We start from the raw sequence: 20,388 nt of genomic DNA, 5'->3' as shown, positions 1-20,388 counted from the left end.
TGTACAAGGGAGGTGGAAGAAGATACAAAATTAAGGGTGGTCACTCAGTTTAAATATTTGGGGATTCAGGTAACTCTTCCCTTAACTAGATTTGAGGAACTTAATCTCGAGCCTTTAGTAACTAAGATACGCACTAAGATCTCAGCTTGGAGTAAGCTAAATTTGTCAGTGGTAGGAAGAGTAAATCTCCTTAAGATGGTGGTGATGCCTCAGATCTTGTATGTCCTACATAATTCTCCGGTATGGATCCCGATGAGAACATTCCGTAAGCTGAAATCGATGTTTGGAGAGTTGGTGTGGGGAAAGAAGAGCCCGAGGATTAGGCAGGAGACTTTGCAGAGACCCAAAGATGAGGGGGGGCTTGCGTTACCCAACCCATGGTTATACTTTCTGGCTGCACAGAGCCAACATCTTAGGGGATGGGGGAAAGGGTTAGTGGAAGAAATGGGTCACAGTAGTCTGGTGCATATTAGCGGGGTATGGCCCTTGAGTTTGGGTCTGGAATCAGGACTATTTAGGAAATTGGGGAACGGCTTTCCCACCATGAATTTAATTCATAGAGTATGGCAGATGCTGAAGCGAATTAGGGGAATTGGGGGCTTCACGGAATTTTCACCTATCTGGGATAACTCATCTCTTCAAGAATTTAACCATATGGAAGGAATGGGAGAATGGAGGGAAAAGGGCATTAGGCTATTAGGACAACTGATTCCCAATGGGAGTCTTAGGTCTTATGATGCCCTCCAGCAGGAATTTCAGTTCCCGGGGTTGAAATGGTATCAATATAGGAGAGTTCAGCACGCTTTTCAGGCACAGAGGAAGAGGGGGCCCATAGTGGTTCAGAAAGATCTCATGTTAGACTGTATTCTAAATAACAATGGAACAAAGGGGGCTATATCGGAAGTATATGGGGATTTACTACACACATTCTTGGAGGATTACCCGATTAAAGCTAGAGGAAAATGGGAGGCCGAACTGGGGGAAATAGACGATGACAAATGGGGGTCTATTCTGGAATACATACCTAAATTGTCAATGAGTGAGCCTGGGAGGCTCTCGCAATTGTATGTGGTTAATAGGGTCTATAGGACACCCGACTTGTTGTTCAAAGCCGGAGTGAGATTGGATTCTGAGTGCCCTAGGTGCACTCAGACTGAGGCGGGTATGCTCCACATGTTGTGGGTGTGCCCCAGGCTCTTTTCATATTGGGTAGCAGTGTTGAACCAAATTGGAGTGCTTTATGGATGTGCGATTCCCAGGGATCCAGTGGTTTGTATACTTGGGTATGTGGAGGAGTTGTCGGCCGATGAAACTGCCAAAATGGCAATAGCTAGATTGCTCTTCGTTGCAAGGAAAGTGATTGCGAGATACTGGATTAGGGAGGAACCTCCAACCAGACGAGAATTTACCGCACAGGTGAATCATATTGTCCAGCTCGAAAAAAGCATTTATACCAAGAGGAATAGGATGGGGTTTTTTCAAAAGCTATGGCAGCCATGGCTAAATGGGAATGATTAAGAGGTTGTGGTAAATAATGTTAATAATACAATTTGTCTGTAATAAAAATGATCTTCTTGGGGAGGAGGGGGGGAAGTTGGGGTTGGTTATCTGAAGGAGGGAGGGGGGAGAAGGGGTATATTTTCTTGTTAAAATGAAAAACACAAATGCACTTTGTTGTATGAATAGATAACATTTATTATGTTCAATAAAAATTTATCTGATAAAAAGCCAAATGGCGTGCCTTCCCTTTCGAGCCCTGCCGTGCGCCCAAACAGTGGTTTACCCCCACATATGGGGTTTCAGCGTACTCAGGACAAACTGGACAACAATATTTATGGTCCAATTTCTCCTATTACCCTTGGCAAAATAGGAAATTCCAGGCTAAAAAATCATTTTTGAGGAAAGAAAAATTATTTTTTATTTTCATGGCTCTGCGTTATAAACTTCTGTGAAGCACCTGGGGGTTTAAAGTGCTCAATATGCATCTAGATAAGTTCCTTGGGGGGTCTAGTTTCCAAAATGGGGTCACTTGTGGGGGAGCTCCAATGTTAAGGCACACAGGGGCTCTCCAAACGCAACATGGTGTCCGCTAACAATTGGAGCTAATTTTCCATTCAAAAAGTCAAATGGCGCGCCTTCCCTTCCGAGCCCTGCCGAGTGCCCAAACAGTGGTTTACCCCCACATATGAGGTATCGGCGTACTCGGGAGAAATTGCCCAACAAATTTTATGATCCATTTTATCCTATTGCCCATGTGAAAATGAAAAAATTGAGGCGAAAAGAATTTTTTTGTGAAGAAAAAGTACTTTTTCATTTTTACAGATCAATTTGTGAAGCACCTGAGGGTTTAAAGTGCTCACTAGGCATCTAAATAAGTTCCTTGGGGGGTCTAGTTTCCAAAATGGGGTCACTTGTGGGGGAGCGCCAATGTTTAGGCACACAGGAGCTCTCCAAACGCGACATGGTGTCCGGTAACGATGGAGATAATTTTTCATTCAAAAAGTCAAATGGCGCTCCTTCCCTTCCGAGCCTTACCATGTGCCCAAACAGTGGTTTACCCCCACATGTGAGGTATCGGTGTACTCAGGAGAAATTGCCCAACAAATTTTAGGATCCATTTTTATCCTGTTGCCCATGTGAAAATGAAAAAATTGAGGCTAAAAGAATTTTTTTGTGAAAAAAAAAAGTACTTTTTCATTTTTACGGATCAATTTGTGAAGCACCTGGGGGTTCAAAGTGCTCACTATGCATCTAGATAAGTTCCTTGGGGCGTCTAGTTTCCAAAATTGGGTCACTTGTGGGGGCTCTCCAAACGTGACATGGTGTCCGCTAAAGAGTGGAGCCAATTTTTGATTCAAAAAGTGGCGCTCCTTCCCTTCCAAGCCCTGCCGTGCGCCCAAACAGTGGTTTACCCCCACATATGAGGTATCTGTGTACTCAGGACAAATTGGACAACAACTTTCGTGGTTCAGTTTCTCCTTTTACCATTGGGAAAATAAAAAAATTGTTGCTAAAAGATAATTTTTGTGACTAAAAAGTTAAATGTTCATTTTTTCCTTCCATGTTGCTTCTGCTGCTGTGAAGCACCTGAAGGGTTAATAAACTTCTTGAATGTGGTTTTGAGTACCTTGAGGGGTGCAGTTTTTAGAATGGTGTCACTTTTGGGTATTTTCAGCCATATAGACCCCTCAAACTGACTTCAAATGTGAGGTGGTCCCTAAAAAAAATGGTTTTGTAAATTTCGTTGTAAAAATGAGAAATCGCTGGTCAAATTTTAACCCTTATAACTTCCTAGCAAAAAAAAATGTTGTTTCCAAAATTGTGCTGATGTAAAGTAAACATGTGGGAAATGTTATTTATTAACTATTTTGTGTCACATAACTCTCTGGTTTAACAGAATAAAAATCCAAAATGTGAAAATTGCGAAATTTTCAAAATTTTCGCCAAATTTTCGTTTTTATCACAAATAAACGCAGAATTTATTGACCTAAATTTACCACTATCATGAAGCCCAATATGTCACGAAAAAACAATCTCAGAACCGCTAGGATCCGTTGAAGCGTTCCTGAGTTATTACCTCATAAAGGGACACTGGTCAGAATTGCAAAAAACGGCAAGGTCTTTAAGGTCAAAATAGGCTGGGTCATGAAGGGGTTAAACACATTGCTATTTATTTCACACAACTGTATACACTGTGAGGATTTAAAGCCTCATTTGAATATTTTTTTCCCTAGCAATCACCTCTTTTAGGCAGTGACAATTTATGTAGCAGAGTAACTTCTGTCACTAAGATGCCATTTTATTTTTTTTAAAATGTCTCATTAAGTCCTGTAGTCAATTACCTAAACAGCGATCACGTGAAAGCTTGTTTCAGCTAAACCTTATCTCGGGAGCAGATTTAAACCATTGTAACCGGTAATCATGCATTAGGAGAGCTGAGTATTGTTCATTTTGTAACCTTGAGCATCACTACTGTCCTATAGAAATGTCATCACTCAGTGGCATATTTCTTCAATGTCACCGTCTTTAGTGCAGCCCCCCCTCCCCCCCCCCGCACACACAGAGACTGGAAAAAAAAAAAACCACATAGGGGACAGGTTGTCTCTTCTACTCATACTGTACAGCACGATGATAACGATGTAGACATTATTCACAGAAGTCTTTCTTGGTAAACTGTCACTCGATGTTATTACTTTATTGTTTCCATGGCCACTCGAGAGTGTGAAAACTAGCGATGTGCCTGACATTGACATCTCAATATGGAAGGAAAGCTCGCGGAAAGTCTTATGTACAGAATTCACAGATTACCATATACCAATTAAAGAGAATCTAGCACCAGAGTGTTAGCACCTTAGCTAGTAGCATAGTCTAGAAACAGAGACCCCCGATTACTGGGCTCTAATGATGAGCAAGTGTACTCGTTGCTCGGGTAATCTCCGAGTATTTGTAAGTGCTCGGAGATTTAGTTTTCGTTGCCTCAGCTGCATGATTTACAGCTGATAGACAGCTTGAATACATGTGGGGATTCCCTAGCAACCAGGCAACCCCCACATGTACTCAGTCTGGCTAGCAGCCGTAAATCATGCAGCTGCGTCAACAAAAATTAAATCTCCGAGCAGTTACAAATACTCGGAGACCCCCCGAGCATGCTCGGGAAAACCTGAGCAACCAGTACACTCGTTCTTCACTACTGGGCTACTTTCTGTAGTTTTGATAAAAATAGTTTCATTAGCAATTATCACTAGAGGACTAGTAAACCTGATGCCATGTAGGCCTCAATATTCGTGAGCTCTGTATAACCCCACCACCGATTGGCAGCTTTCTGTGTAGACAGTGCATAGGCAGAAAGCAACCAATCAGTGTTGTGGGCAGGATTATACAGAGATCAGCATTCAGAGAACTCATGGATCGCTGGAATTAGGGTCTCTTCCCCTACATCATTCTGCTCTCAAAAACCTGATGACAGATTTCCTTGAAACATCACAATTCTTTTCAATGTCATAAGTTGCACATACTTTGTGAGACCACATTCTAGTGCGACATGCAATCTGGACAAATCCAATACTATATCCAGGTGGCCTAGTCTTAGGAGTTAGGTAAGAATACTGTTCAGTCCCTGCATTTGGAGAAAATAAGACAATTTAAGATTTGTTTCAGAGGTGAAAAAGTCCAGCAAACCTTTGCAAACAAACAAAATTATTAGATTATTGTAATGTCGGCTGGAAGAGATGCGTTGCTTTCTCCTTCGTACCATCCTGATAGTTTGTCATCTGACATTATCTACATGAACAATTTACCATATCTATTGACCTATAAGAAAATGACAAATGTTCTTAAAACAAAATAAAATGGCCAGCTCCGTTAGTATCAGGGTAATGGTGGATTGCAGTGAATTTCTTTAAGATTTACAGTTTTGGTTCTTTAGTAGTGATGAGCGAGTATGCTCGTTACTCGAGTTTCTCCGAGCATGATTGGGTGGTTTCCGAGTATTGCAGCGTGCTCGGAGATTTAGTTTATGTTGAGCTGCATGATTTGCGGCTGCTAGACAGGCTGAATATGTTGGAATTCCCTAACAAACAGGCAACCCTCACATGTATTCAAGCTGTCAAGCAGCTGCAAATCATGCAGCTGCGTCAAACAATCTCCGAGCAGTCACAAATACTCAGAGACTACCCGAGCATGCTCAGAGAAACTCGAGTAACGAGCATACTTGCTCATCACTATTCTTTAGTCTACATATTTGTGATCCTGAAATGCCAAAAACCAGAGCTGCTGGATGCTGTGCCTGCAAAGTCTTCTGTTGTGATGGCAAATATGACGGGCTGGAGACATTTAACCTGCAGTCTTTTACAGAAAAGAGATGGGAGGCCTCCAGCATTGCTTTCAGAAAAGCCTTCCTTGTTCTACACCTCCAAATCACTGCACATGCTAAAGAGTAGAAAACAACTCGGTGACCAATAAAAAACAAATTTCCAGATAAAGAATTATACTGATTCTGTATTTTTTTTTCCCAAGGCTACCATTATCACAACATGACCTTCACAAAGCATTTTGGAGCAAGCAAAGCCTCAATTCAAATGGAAGGCGGCGTACAGACCGAATGTGAGGACTCCTGCCCATTGCTCATCATAGGTATGTTTGGAGGCGGACCATGAATTGTAATAGGCATCCTGTACATCCATTAACAGCACAAGCTCATATTACTAGACACTGAAAAGTGAAGCAAAGTGTCCCAGTACAGTGAGTAAAAGTAGTTAATTTCTTAAAGGACTTCCATAAAGTGATATTTTATTCCTCCTTCAGAGAATGTAAACATATTGACCACAGGATAGAAACCTTAGTCACGAAGTGTATCGTTTAAAAAAAACATCTTTATTTAACATACATAAAACATACAAAATATTGTTAAAATAATGCCTCACAAATCAGATAAAAATACTCAATCAGGGTGAGTGGCAACGACTTACAGGTAGGTAATATATTTTATATTTACTTTAGGGCTAGATGGATACATATCCCCAGCAGTACCTATTACAATACAGATATGATCCTCCAATCTAACCAAAACCTTAGATGGTGCCTACACAAAAAAACCATATAATTTGAAGCACAAATATACCTACTCCTCGCACGGAGGGTTAATCCCCATAGACACAGGCACCCGAGACCAATATCTCAATACACACAGTATACTGCTGGGAAGCAATCATATTGCACCCCGGAACCGTGTCCCATCCTAATACTTGTGCAACGGGTTAATCCCCATAAATAGCACAATCCGAGATACGTATCTCAGTATAGACAGTGTAGTATGGGGAACAATCACACTGCACCATCCCCATGTTTTTATAAACAACTTAGCCGTAAGAAGGAACCCACCATACCATTAACATGCCCAAATAACCATATACCTCGAAAAATCATGGGCACACTGCCCGGTACATATTACCTGTATTAATTGCGTCCTGCCTCGTGGCACACTACACCCTGATCACCCCGACGCGCGTTTCGCTTCCACTTCCTCTAGCCCTAAAGTAAATATAAAATATATTACCTACCTGTAAGTCGTTGCCACTCACCCTGATTGAGTATTTTTATCTGATTGTGAGGCATTATTTTAACAATATTTTGTATGTTTTATGTATGTTAAATAAAGATGTTTTTTTTAAACGATACACTTCGTGACTAAGGTTTCTATCCTGTGGTCAATATGTTTACATTGCTTTTGGAGTGTGGCCCATTGGTGACTTGAGGAAATGGGTTGGTGCGTGGTGTTCACTCCTTCAGAGAATGTCTGCACAAAAGGCAACAAGACACGAAAAATCCTTAGGAGAAATAAGTCGATTATGTACAGGTCCTTCTCAAAAAATTAGCATATAGTGTTAAATTTCATTATTTACCATAATGTAATGATTACAATTAAACTTTCATATATTATAGATTCATTATCCACCAACTGAAATTTGTCAGGTCTTTTATTGTTTTAATACTGATGATTTTGGCATACAACTCCTGATAACCCAAAAAACCTGTCTCAATAAATTAGCATATCAAGAAAAGGTTCTCTAAACGACCTATTACCCTAATCTTCTGAATCAACTAATTAACTCTAAACACATGCAAAAGATACCTGAGGCTTTTATAAACTCCCTGCCTGGTTCATTACTCAAAACCCCCATCATGGGTAAGACTAGCGACCTGACAGATGTCAAGAAGGCCATCATTGACACCCTCAAGCAAGAGGGTAAGACCCAGAAAGAAATTTCTCAACAAATAGGCTGTTCCCAGAGTGCTGTATCAAGGCACCTCAATGGTAAGTCTGTTGGAAGGAAACAATGTGGCAGAAAACGCTGTACAACGAGAAGAGGAGACCGGACCCTGAGGAAGATTGTGGAGAAGGACCGATTCCAGACCTTGGGGAACCTGAGGAAAGAGCCACCGTGCACAGGCGTGTGCAGGAAATGGGCTACAGGTGCCGCATTCCCCAGGTAAAGCCACTTTTGAACCATAAACAGCGGCAGAGGCGCCTGACCTGGGCTACAGAGAAGCAGCACTGGACTGTTGCTAAGTGGTCCCAAGTACTTTTTTCTGATTAAAGCAAATTTTGCATGTCATTCGGAAATCAAGGTGCCAGAGTCTAGAGGAAGACTGGGGAGAAGGAAATGCCAAAATGCCTGAAGTCCAGTGTCAAGTACCCACAGTCAGTGATGGTGTGGGGTGCCATGTCAGCTGCTGGTGTTGGTCCACTGTGTTTCATCAAGGGCAGGGTCAATGCAGCTAGCTATCAGGAGATTTTGGAGCACTTCATGCTTCCATCGGCTGAAATGCTTTATGGAGATGAAGATTTCATTTTTCAGCACGACCTGGCACCTGCTCACAGTGCCAAAACCACTGGTAAATGGTTTACTGACCATGGTATTACTGTGCTCAATTGGCCTGCCAACTCTCCTGACCTGAACCCCATAGAGAATCTGTGGGATATTGTGAAGAGAAAGTTGAGAGACGCAAGACCCAACACTCTGGATGAGCTTAAGGCCGCTATTGAAGCATCCTGGGCCTCCATAACATCTCAGCAGTGTCACAGGCTGATTGCCTCCATGCCACGCCGCATTGAAGCAGTCATTTCTGCCAAAGGATTCCCGACCAAGTATTGAGTGCATAACTGAACATTATTATTTGATGGTTTTTTTGTTTGTTATTAAAAAACACTTTTATTTGATTGGATGGGTGAAATATGCTAATTTATTGAGACAGGTTTTTTGGGTTATCAGGAGTTGTATGCCAAAATCATCAGTATTAAAACAATAAAAGACCTGACAAGTTTCAGTTGGTGGATAATGAATCTATAATATATGAAAGTTTAATTGTAATCATTACATTATGGTAAATAATGAAATTTAACACTATGCGCTAATTTTTTGAGAAGGACCTGTATACACACGTTCTCTATCCTTTTCCTGACAGTAACCCTACACAAGCAGTGGCTGGTTCTGTATTACCCAGCGGTATACATATGTTCTCTACTATCCTTTTCCTGCCAGTAACCCTACACAAGCAGTGGCTGGTTCTGTATTACCCAGCGGTATACACGTGTTCTCTACTATCCTTTTCCTGACAGTAACCCTACACAAGCAGTGTCTGGTTCTGTATTACCCAGAGGTATACACGTGTTCTCTACTATCCTTTTCCTGACAGTAACCCTACACAAGCAGTGGCTGGTTCTGTATTACCCAGAGGTATACACGTGTTCTCTACTATCCTTTTCCTGCCAGTAACCCTACACAAGCAGTGGCTGGTGAAATTTAGCCATTAATATGCAAGTTAGGATTGCAAGTTCACCAGTGGGCTTCTCACTGCATTTTCAGTCGCTGTTTGATTGACAGCGGGATAGGTGCTGTTGTAATCAGCGTATCAATGAAAGCTGAATTTCAGCACAGTGGATAGCGCTGTAATATGCATCCACCTTTCAGGTTTTATACTGCTATCACATTACTTTTGCAAGGTAGTGTTTCCGGCAGGTCGTCTCTGGAGATCTGAGTCTCCGGAGTTTATTTGTTGAACCACTTACTCCATATGTAAGTAGTCAAGGAATAGCCATACATTATGCGCTTCCACATCTTCACTTTTCTAAACCCTACTCTAATGGCTCACTTGTGAGCCAGGAGGTGACGGTAACATTACCTGGAGATGTGACGTCATGAGACCCCGCTCATTTCCTGATGTTGAAGTGGGTAGAGTGGGTTTAGGCCTTTAAGACTGGGGATTAATCCCTTCATGACCCAGCCTATTTTGACCTTAAATGACCGGGCCATTTTTTGCAATTCTGACCAGTGTCCCTTTATGAGGTAATAACTCAGGAACGCTGCAACGGATCCTAGAGATTCTGAGACAGTTTTTTTGTGACATATTGGGCTTCATGTTAGTAGTAAACTTAGGTCGATTTTTTTTTTTTCACAAATAAACGCAAAAATTATCGGAAATTTGGCAAAAATGTTGAAAATTTCGCAATTTTCAAATTTTTATTCTGTTAAACCAGAGAGTTGTGACACAATATAGTTAATAAATTACTTTTGCCACATGTTTACTTTACATCAGCACAATTTTGGAAACAAATTTTTGTTTTGCTAGAAGTTAAGGGTTAAAATTTGACCAGCGATTTCTCATTTTTACAACAAAATTTGCAAAACCATTTTTTTAGGGACCATCTCACATTTGAAGCCAGTTTGAGGGGTCTGTATGGCTGAAAACACCCAAAAGTGACACCATTCTGAAAACTGCACCCCTCAAGGTGCTCAAAACCACATTCAAGAAGTTTATTAACCTTTCAGGTGTTTCACAGCAGCAAAAGCAACATGGAAGGAAAATATGAACTTTTTAGTCACAAAAATCATCTTTCAGCAACAATTTTCCCAAGGGTAAAAGGAGAAAGTGGACCCCGCAAGTTATTGTCCAATTTGTCCTGAGTACGCTGATACCCCATATGTGGGGGGAATCACTGTTTGGGCGCGCGGCAGGGCTCAGAAGGGATGGAGCGCCATTTGATTTTTTTGAATGAAAAATTGGCTCCAATCTTTAGTGGACAGATGCAAAGTGAGCACTTTAAAAACCCAGGTGCTTCACAAATTGATCCGTAAAAATGAAAAAGTACTTATTTTTTTCCACACAAATTTTATTTTAGCCTCAATTTTTTCATTTTCACATGGGCAACAGGATAAAATGGATCCTAAAATTTGTCAGGCAATTTCTCCCGAGTACAACGATACCTTATATATGGGGTAAACCACTGTTTGGGCACACGGCAAGGCTCGGAAGGGAAGGAGCGCCATTTGACTTTTGAATGAAAAATTAGCTCCAATCGTTAGCGGACACCATGTCTCATTTGCAGAGCCCCTGATGTGCCTAAACATTGGAGCTCGACCACAAGTGACCCCATTTTGAAAACTAGACCCCCCAAGGAACTAATCTAGATGTGTGGTGAGCACTTTGAACCCCCAAAGTGCTTCACAGAAGTTTATAACGCAAAGCTGTGAAAATAAGAAAAACTTTCTTTCCTCAAAAATGGTTTTTCAGCCCGCAATTTTTTATTTTCACAAGGGTAACAGGAGAAATTGGACCCCAATAGTTGTTGTCCAGTTTGTCCCGAGTATGCTGGTACCCCATATGTGGGTGTTTGGGCGCACGTCTGGGCTCGGAAGGGAGGGAGCACCATTTTACTTTTTCAATGCAAGATTAGTTGGAATCAATGATGGTGCCATGTCGCGTTTGGAGACCCCTGATGTGCCTAAACAGTGGAAACCCCTCAATTCTAACTCCTCCACTAACCCCAACACACCCCTAACCCTAATTCCAACCCTAACCCTAATTCCAACCCTAAGGCTATGTGCCCACGTTGCTTATTTGTGTGCGTTTTTGAAAAATCCGCAGGTAAAACGCACTGTTTTTTGTGCGGATTTCACCAGTGGATTCCTATACAGGAACAGGGGTAAAATGCTACGGAATCCGCACAAAGAATTGACATGCTGCGGAAAATACCGAGCGGTATTTTCCGCACCATGGGCACAGCGGATTTGGTTTTCCATAGGTTTACATTGTAATCACGGCTGTGGAGTCGGTGTCCATTTTTGTGGAGTCGGAGTAGGTATAAAATTAGGTATAAAATGGACAGACTCCTAAAATATATATAAACAATTTGGTACAGTAGTACAATGCAGGATGTGCTTTAAATGATTTCATAATCATTTTGGAAAGTTATAAAATGTCCTCTAAATGATTGTTCTATTCCTGATCTGAGGATCTGGGCTTTTAGTTGAGATACATCTGTGGTGCACTTTATGAACATGCTCATTAGTGATCAATGCTGTGGGGTCGGAGTCCGTGAAACTGAGGAGTCGGTGGTTTAACTTACCAATTCCACAGGTCCATAAGCTTCTAGTATTTGTTTTTAAGGCTTGAAATGTCTAGCTGACTTGAATATTAATTCTCTGCACTTATCCATTCATTAGGGAATTGGTGCACGTTGGCAGAACTGTGGCGCGACTATGTGATCCCAGGGCAGAGAGTCAATGTAGGACAATTCAGGTCTTCAGCATTTGTAGTCCAGGGCTCTCGTGTTGAGTACACTGGATTAGGCCAGGTTCAGATGGGTGTAGTTGACAGTTTCTTTACATGGACCGCTATGCCCAAACCGCCAATGGATCTCACAATCCGAACTTACAGCCTTATAGACAAACATGAACGTCTAAGTTTTCGGTTGAGAGACCCATTGTCATTATGCGCTTTGCGGTCCACATGCAGTGTCAATGTCATCTGAAACCAGCCTTACCTAGGGGGTTGTAATGAAATGAAAATACAAAGGCATAGCGAGGATTTTCTTTAGTCGGTGAAAATATTAAGTCAAGTCCCATACCATGACAAGAGCAGAGTTACTTCTTGGCACCCCTCTCCACCCCCTACTGGGACCATGTGCTTGTCTAAATTGTGGCCTATTTAATAAACATTGAAATACAAAACATTATTGCACCAGGAAAAATTATCCAACAAGCATAATCTTTGTAAAAAAAAATTTTCCTTTATTTTACACGCCGATGACCCGCTGTTCTGCAGGCATCAAATTCAACATAAAATGGTGTTAAATATATAAACCGATAACCTCTCATGTCCATTAGATATGCATCATCATAATCACTTAAAATAAAGGCGCTAATTAGTGTTTTAATCCTTTACTATACAAACGATATTACATGATTTTGTTTAGTTGTGAACACACAATGAATGACAGCGAACCTGCCAAACACTGTGCTCCTTTACTTAATACACAAACTTACAGAAGTAGAGTTAAATTGGCTTTCAAAAGACTTATAAAAAAGATACAATTCCATAGTTTTTGTATAAAGCCCTTAAAAAAAAAAAAAAAAAAAAAAAGATTTGCCATGTTAAACAGAATGCAGGTATTAAAGCGGAATGATGGCACCGCCATTACAGAAAGAGAACATTTCAGGTTGTAAACAAAATGCCTTCCTGATACAGAGAACGGATCAAACCTTAACAAGTCGCATCATCAAATGTCATCTAGGATCTACCAGATCTTCACAATCTACTGTTAGATAATCATATTCATGAGAGGGCAGTGAAACTAAAGTTCATTTATTGCCAGATGTGTGTCAGCCGTAATTGTGAAAATTTGCACGAGCATATCGACCATCCAGGTATACACCGGGGATCTAATGCTTCCACCACAGAAAATAATAGAGTGTCTGCATACAGTCAGTAGAAACATTCACATTTTGTCTCCAGTCACCTCACACCAATATTAGATGTAGTCAAAGAAAAGCCGAAGTGGTATCGCAGAAACCCCCATTATGGGTTGGGACAAGGGCTACATTATTTGGATGCTTGATGTGACGACAGATAGAAATGACCATTATGTTTTACACAATTTCCAATATACATTCTGCATCAGTTCACATTGGTTTGCACAATCTCAGCTTACTGTCAAAAATCTGTCCTGTCCATGTGCCGCTGTGCACATGTATGACAATGTTAGAAGGTACAGGTGTGATTACTGAACGACCCCAAGCTGGGCTCATAGGTGTCCATCACACGGCCTAGATAGCTTCGTAGTGTAATATTCAGGTTTCTATTGTGTGGCTGCAGGCAGAGATCTTAAAAGGTCAAATTGGCAGGGAAAGTATATTCAAGACGTTGTATAACTTCTCATTTTACAAAGAATATGCTTTATTATTAACGCTAACACCCCATTAAGCCTTTCTCTATAAAAACAAGGATCCAGAAAAGAACTCTAGGAAGAGATTGCATACACACGATTATCTCCACTTACCACTCGGCAGATGCTCACCTAACCTGGGCCATTGTCGCCATTTTCACCGGTAAGTATACCCTTGGACTGCCATTCTTTAGAGAGGTTCAGAGCAGTATAAAAGCCTCTAAAAGGCAAAACCCGTGATACTGCAGAGAGCAAGGATAAGGCGCTCCGCTCCCTAGAGGACAACACTGACCCCGCCATGAAGGAGAATTCACGGAAGCACAGCACACACTGTGCCCCACCAGCTCATGTTCGTCCAATTCGCTGTAGAAATATTTTAACACCTAAAACCTACAGTGATTTCGATTTAATGACATGGCTCAATGCAAACCCAACAAGTGTGTGGTTACTACTAGGACTGGGTATAGGACAGTGATAGGATTAGCATTTACTAGAGTAAATTTAAAAAAACAAACAAACAACTTTTTGAAGAGGAATGAAATGTTTGGTCCAGCGAGCCTCCGTTTCGTGAAATGTTGTATTGGAGCACAGGGCTGGACGCTACTCTTAATGGCTTTTCTCACCATCAACACCAAACAGACCTTTCTTTGGGACCTGCTCTGACGCACATGATTTGTCCATTTACAATACTTTCAAAGTGGTTTTGTGCAACTGTATTGTGGATTTCCAGTTCGCCATAAGCATGCAGAGGGATCACGACGCTCCTTCTCCTCGCAGAAACAGGTAAAAACGTATGCAGTCTTGCTTATACTTTTGGCAGAATTGTGCATTTGACGTCTAGTCTTTAGCCTTATAGATTGTCTCCAGGTTGGTACTGTGGCTCTGTAGCAGTAAAGTAGTCTTCTAAAAAGGACTGAATATATTCGAAAGTCGGCCTTTCATCTGGGTCCTTCTTCCAGCACAGCTTCATTAATTCGTGCAGGGATTCTGGGCAGCCTTGGGGACAGGGCATTCTGTAGCCCCGCTCCACTTGTTCCAGGACTTCCCTATTCACCATCCCTATGGAAAGGATTCATGGCCATTATTACAGAATCACTACCAGAAGCATGTAATCAAACACAAAACAAAATGTTTCCTAAACAATAAATCCAATTTTTTTTTAAATATTTCCATTGCATCTAAAATAAAGCAACATTGCAGTCTTGATAAAAATCTCCAATTGTTTTAGGAATAAATAGACCTATGTCGGTGGTGAAAATAGGGAGTTTCTCCTTGTGGGGTGCACTTATATAGTTTTGGGAAGCCGGCCTGATCTAATAGTATGGGTGTCACTAATAAGCCTGCGTGGTACACTACAAGTATCTGTGAGTGGCCCTTATACAAGCCTCATCGCTGTGCCTGTAAATACTAAGCTACCACCTCTGCCCCATGGACGGTAGGTGTTTCAGTGGCTCATCAGTAGTTAGACCAGGTCTAACTCTGTTCAGTTAACTTGCCTACTACGATATTCAGCTGCGGATTTTCTCAATGGTCCTTCTCTAGAAGCACAAACCCATTTGCACAGTAAGGTGATGGACACAGTACCTGGATATGGCACTCTTCCTTTGGTAACCAGCTCTGTCAGGAGGATTCCAAATGACCAGACATCAGACTTTATTGTAAATCGCCCATATAAAGCGGCTTCAGGAGCAGTCCACTTGATGGGAAATTTAGCTCCTAAAAATGATAATATATCAGTGTGACCAAAACGAATGTATTTTAGGACAACAGATACCAAGACTGAAATTCCATAAACGCTGCCTATAGCAGATATACCTTACACCACATGGGGCTGAAAACCATCACTGAATGTGCACAGAGCACTCATTACAAGGTTTTCTGTGTACCCAGGCTGCCATAGTTCTCTACAACATATGGTGTTTGCACAAGGATGACGTGCTGCCAAGAACAGTGCTCTATAAGCAAGTCTAAAAGATCATTTCACCCGACGAACGAGTGTGTGGCTCGTTCATTGGATGATCTCCAGCCTGGTGATGCAGCTTTATCTCTATTTGTACGATCTCAGACAATCTGACAGTTTATAAAACTTATCGGACGTTCACAATCTACTGATCTGCACCTTGAAAAAAAAGTTGATCCTCTTCTCAGCTTCAGCAAGATTATCTTATCTAATGTATAAACCACTGCATGCCAACTTTTATACAGTTATATGAAAAAGTTTGGGCACCCCTATTAATCTTAAGCTTAATGTTTTATAAAAATTGTTTTTTTTGCAACAGCTATTTCAGATTCATATATCTAATAACTGCTGGACACAGTAATGTTTCTGCCTTGAAATGAGGTTTATTGTACTAACAGAAAATGTGCAATCTGCATTCAAACAAAATTTGACAGGTGCATAAGTATGGGCACCCCACCAGAAAAGTGACATTAATATTTAGTATATCCTTTTGCAAAAATAACAGCCTCTAGTCGCTTCTTGTAGCTTTTAATGAGTTTCTGGATCCTGGATGAAGGTATTTTTTACCATTCCGCTTTACAAAACAATTCCAGTTCAGTTAAGTTTGATGGTCGCCGAGCATGGACAGCCCTCTTCAAATAATCCCACAGATGTTCAATGATATTCAGGTCTGGGGACTGGGATGGCCATTACAGAACAGTGTAATTGTTCCTCTGCATGAATGCCTGAGTAGATTTGGAGCGGTGTTTTGGATCACTGTCTTGCTGAAAGATCCATCTCCTGCGTAACTTCAACTTTGTCACTGATTCATGAACATTATTGTCAAGAATCTGCTGATACTGAGAGGAATCCATGCGTCCCTCAACTTTAACAAGATTCCCGGTGCCGGCAATGGCCACACAGCCCCAAAACATGATGGAACCTCCACCAAATTTTACTGTGGGTAGCAAGTGTTTTTCTTGGAATGCTGTGTTTTTTTGGCCGCCATGCATAACGCCTTTTTGTATGACCAAACAACTCAATCTTGGTTTCATCAGTCCACAGGACCTTCTTCCAAAAATAAATTGGCTTCTCCAAATGTGCTTTTGCATACCTCAGCCAACTGTTTGTGGCGTGCTTGCAGAAACGGCTTCTTTCGCATCACTCTCCCATACAGCTTCTCCTTGTGCAAAGTACGTTGTATAGTTGACCAATGCACAGTGACACCATCTGCAGCAAGTTGATGCTGCAGCTCTCTGGAGGTGGTCTGAGGATTGTCCTTGACTGATCTCACCATTCTTCTTCTCTGCCTTTCTGATGTTTTTCTTGGCCTGCCACTTCTGGCCTTAACAAGAACTGTACCTGTGTTCTTCCATTTCCTTACTATGTTCCTCACAGTGGAAATTGACAGGTTAAATCTCAGACAGCTTTTTGTATCCTTCCCCTGAACAACTATGTTGAATAATCTTTGTTTTCAGATTATTAGACAGTTGTTTTGAGGAGCCCATGATGCCAGTCTTCAGAGGAGTTTGAAACAGGAGAACAACTTGCAAGTGGCCACTTTAAGTATTTTTTCTCATGATTGCATACACCTGCCTATGAAGCTCAAAGCTCAATGAGGTTAGAAAACAAAAAAAAAAAAGTGCTTTAGTAAGTCAGTAAGAAGTAGGTAGGAGTATTTAAAACAAGAAAATGATAAGGGTGCCCATACTTATGCACCTGTCAAATTTTGTTTGAATGCAGATTGCACATTTTCTGTTAGTACAATAAAGCTCATTTCAAGGCAGAAACATTACTGTGTCCTACAGTTATTAGATATATGAAACTGAAATAGCTGTTGCAAAAAAAAAACAATTTTTATAAAACATTAAGCTTAAGATCAATAGAGGTGCCCAGACTTTTTCATAGAACTGTATGTAACAGCACAATAGAACTGCATTATTAACGGATGTATTAATGGATCCTTTTAACCCCTTAACCTCTGGGCCATTTTCAGTTTTCGTTTTTTGCTCCCTCTTCTTCCCAGAGCTATAACTTTTTTTTTTTTTTTTTTAAAGGGAACCTGTCACCCCGTTTTTTGAGATTGAGCTATAAATACTGTTAAATAGGGCCTGCGCTGTGTGTTCCTATAGTGTATGTAGTGTACCCCGATTCCCCATGTATGCTGAGAAATAACTTACCAAAGTCGCCGTTTTCGCCTGTCAATCAGGCTGGTCAGGTCGGGAGGGCGTGGTGACATCGCTGGTTCTTCCTCAGCTTTACGTTGGTGGCGTAGTGGTGAACAAGCAGCGCGCGATCTGCGCTGTCATCCCTTTCGTCGGTGGGGGCGGCCATCTTCCTGGGGCCGCGCGTGCGCAGATCGAGTGCTCTGCTGCACGGGGCTTCAGGAAAATGGCCGCGGGATGCCGCGCGTGCGCATTAGAGATCGCGGTGGCCATTTTCCCAAAGCCGAGATGCAAACTCGGCTTTGGGAAAATGGCCGCCGCGATCTCTAATGCGCACACGCGGCATCCCGCGGCCATTTTCCTGAAGCCCCGTGCAAAAGAGCACTCGATCTGCGCACGCGCGGCCCCAGGAAGATGGCCGCCCCCACCGACGAAAGGGATGACAGCGCAGATCGCGCGCTGCTTGTTCACCACTACGCCACCAACGTAAAGCTGAGGAAGAACCAGCGATGTCACCACGCCCTCCCGACCTGACCAGCCTGATTGACAGGCGAAAACGGCGACTTTGGTAAGTTATTTCCCAGCATACATGGGGAATCGGGGTACACTACATACACTATAGGAACACACAGCGCAGGCCCTATTTAACAGTATTTATAGCTCAATCTCAAAAAACGGGGTGACAGGTTCCCTTTAAATGGCCACGTGAGGGGCTTGTGTTTTGAGAGACTAGCTGTACTTTTCAACGACGCCATTGGTTTTACCATATTGAGTACTGGAAAACTGTAAAAAAAAAACCTGTGGAATTTTTTTTTTTTTTTGCAAAGTTCAAAAAATGCTAAAACTGACCTGCCGCTATGATTCTCCAGGTCATTACACTGTGTGCAGAATTATTAAGCAAGTTGTATTTGGATCACATGATGCTTTTTATACATGTCCTACTCCAAGCTGTTCAGGCTTGAGAGCCAACTACCAATTTAGTAAATCAGGTGATGTGCATCTCTGTAATGAGGAGGGGTGTCATCAAAACCCTATATAAGGTGTGCTAAATTATTAGGCAACTTCCTTTCCTTTGGCAAAATGGGTCAGAAGAGAGATTTGAAGGACTCTGAAAAGTCCAAAATTGTCAGATGTCTTGCAGAGGGATGCAGCAGTCTTGAAATTGCCAAACGATCAAGCATTTCAAGGCAAAAGGGTCGCAAGAAGCGTGTTGGGCAAAAAAGGCGCCAAATAGCTGCCCATGAATTGAGGAAAATCAAGCGTGAAGCTGCCAAGATGCCATTTACCACCAGTTTTGCCATATTTCAGAGCTGCAATGTTACTGGAGTAACAAAAAGCACAATGTGTGCGATACTCAGGGACATGGCCAAGGTAAGGAAGGCTGAAAAACGACCACCTTTGAACAAGAAACAGACTAAAAAACAGACTAAAAAACAGACTATAAAACATCAAGACTGGGCCAAGAAATATCTTAAGACTGACTTTTGAAAGGTTTTATGGACTGATGAAATGAGCGTGACTCTTGATGGGCCAGATGGATGGGCCAGAGGCTGGATCCGTAAAGGGCAGAGAGCTCCACTCCGACTCAGACGCCAGCAAGGTGGAGGTGGGATACTGGTATGAGCTGGTATCATCAAAGATGAACTTGTGGGACCTTTTCGGGTTGAGGATGGAGTGAAGCTCAACTCCCAGATCTACTGCCAGTTTCTGGAAGACAACTTCTTCAGGCGGTGGTACAGGAAGAAGTCGGTATCGTTCAAGAAAAACATGATTTTCATGCAGGACAATGCTCCATCACATGCATGTGTGGCTGGCCAGGGGAGGGAGAGGCAGAGGGAGAGGGAGAGAGCGCGGCTGATAGGTGATGACATACTATCCCGTCGGTGGTCACACGGGCCCATACCACCTCGATTGGATAGTACGTCCGATGTCAGAAAGGGGTTAAAAACTTTTTTTTTTAAACTTTTTGCATGCTTCAATAGTTTCCATGGGAGTCTAGAAGCTGCAGTACTTTGATCGTCTCTGCTACACACAGGCAATAAAGCAGGCCGCATGTGTGTCGCAGAAATGCTCACTTGCTATGAGCATCGACCACTGGGAGGCGCTCATAGCAATCTGGCAATGACAAGATCAGAGGTCTGCTGCAAACCTCTAGTTGTCATGCTGACCTACAGGAGACCCGCGGTCATGTTAAGGGGTCACTGATCGGTGGAATTAGTGACGCGCTTCCTGTAAGAGCGAGTTAAATTCCGCTGTCAGATTCTAGTTAACAGTTGCGGGTGTAGCGCAATTAAACACACATATCCTGTAGGAGTATACATATAAAAAAAGCTTAACAGAACAGAAGCTATACCTTGTCTTGCTGTGTATTCATTATCTTCTATCAATCTGGCCAGTCCAAAGTCAGCAATTTTACATACAAGATTGTCACCAACCAAGATGTTAGCAGCTCTGAGGTCTCTGTGGATATAGTTCATCCTTTCAATGTACGCCATGCCATCTGCTATCTAGGGAAACAAAATGAACAGACTAAAGTATAGTTTTGTTGGTATCGTGCCAAG

The 20,388-nt window shown here is 42.0% G+C and overlaps 1 protein-coding gene across 1 annotated transcript in view; it reads right to left on the bottom strand.

The window, feature by feature from the left end:
- Positions 1-12,553: 12,553 nt before the first annotated feature.
- Positions 12,554-20,388, bottom strand: part of YES1 (YES proto-oncogene 1, Src family tyrosine kinase) — a 90,676-nt gene continuing 82,841 nt past the window's right edge. Inside the window, exons 10-12 of the mRNA XM_069731157.1 lie at positions 20,181-20,334; positions 15,308-15,439; positions 12,554-14,782 (exon numbers count right to left, since the gene is read on the bottom strand). Coding sequence (XP_069587258.1) covers positions 14,574-14,782; positions 15,308-15,439; positions 20,181-20,334 — 495 coding nt within the window. The 3' untranslated portion in view covers positions 12,554-14,573. The remainder of the gene's footprint in view (positions 14,783-15,307; positions 15,440-20,180; positions 20,335-20,388) is intronic.

This window comes from Ranitomeya imitator, chromosome 6 (assembly GCF_032444005.1).
Source record: "Ranitomeya imitator isolate aRanImi1 chromosome 6, aRanImi1.pri, whole genome shotgun sequence".
NCBI classification, from domain to species: Eukaryota; Metazoa; Chordata; class Amphibia; order Anura; family Dendrobatidae; genus Ranitomeya; species Ranitomeya imitator.
Note: the sequence above shows the minus strand (reverse complement) of the source record. Positions and strands in the feature narration are given on the sequence as shown.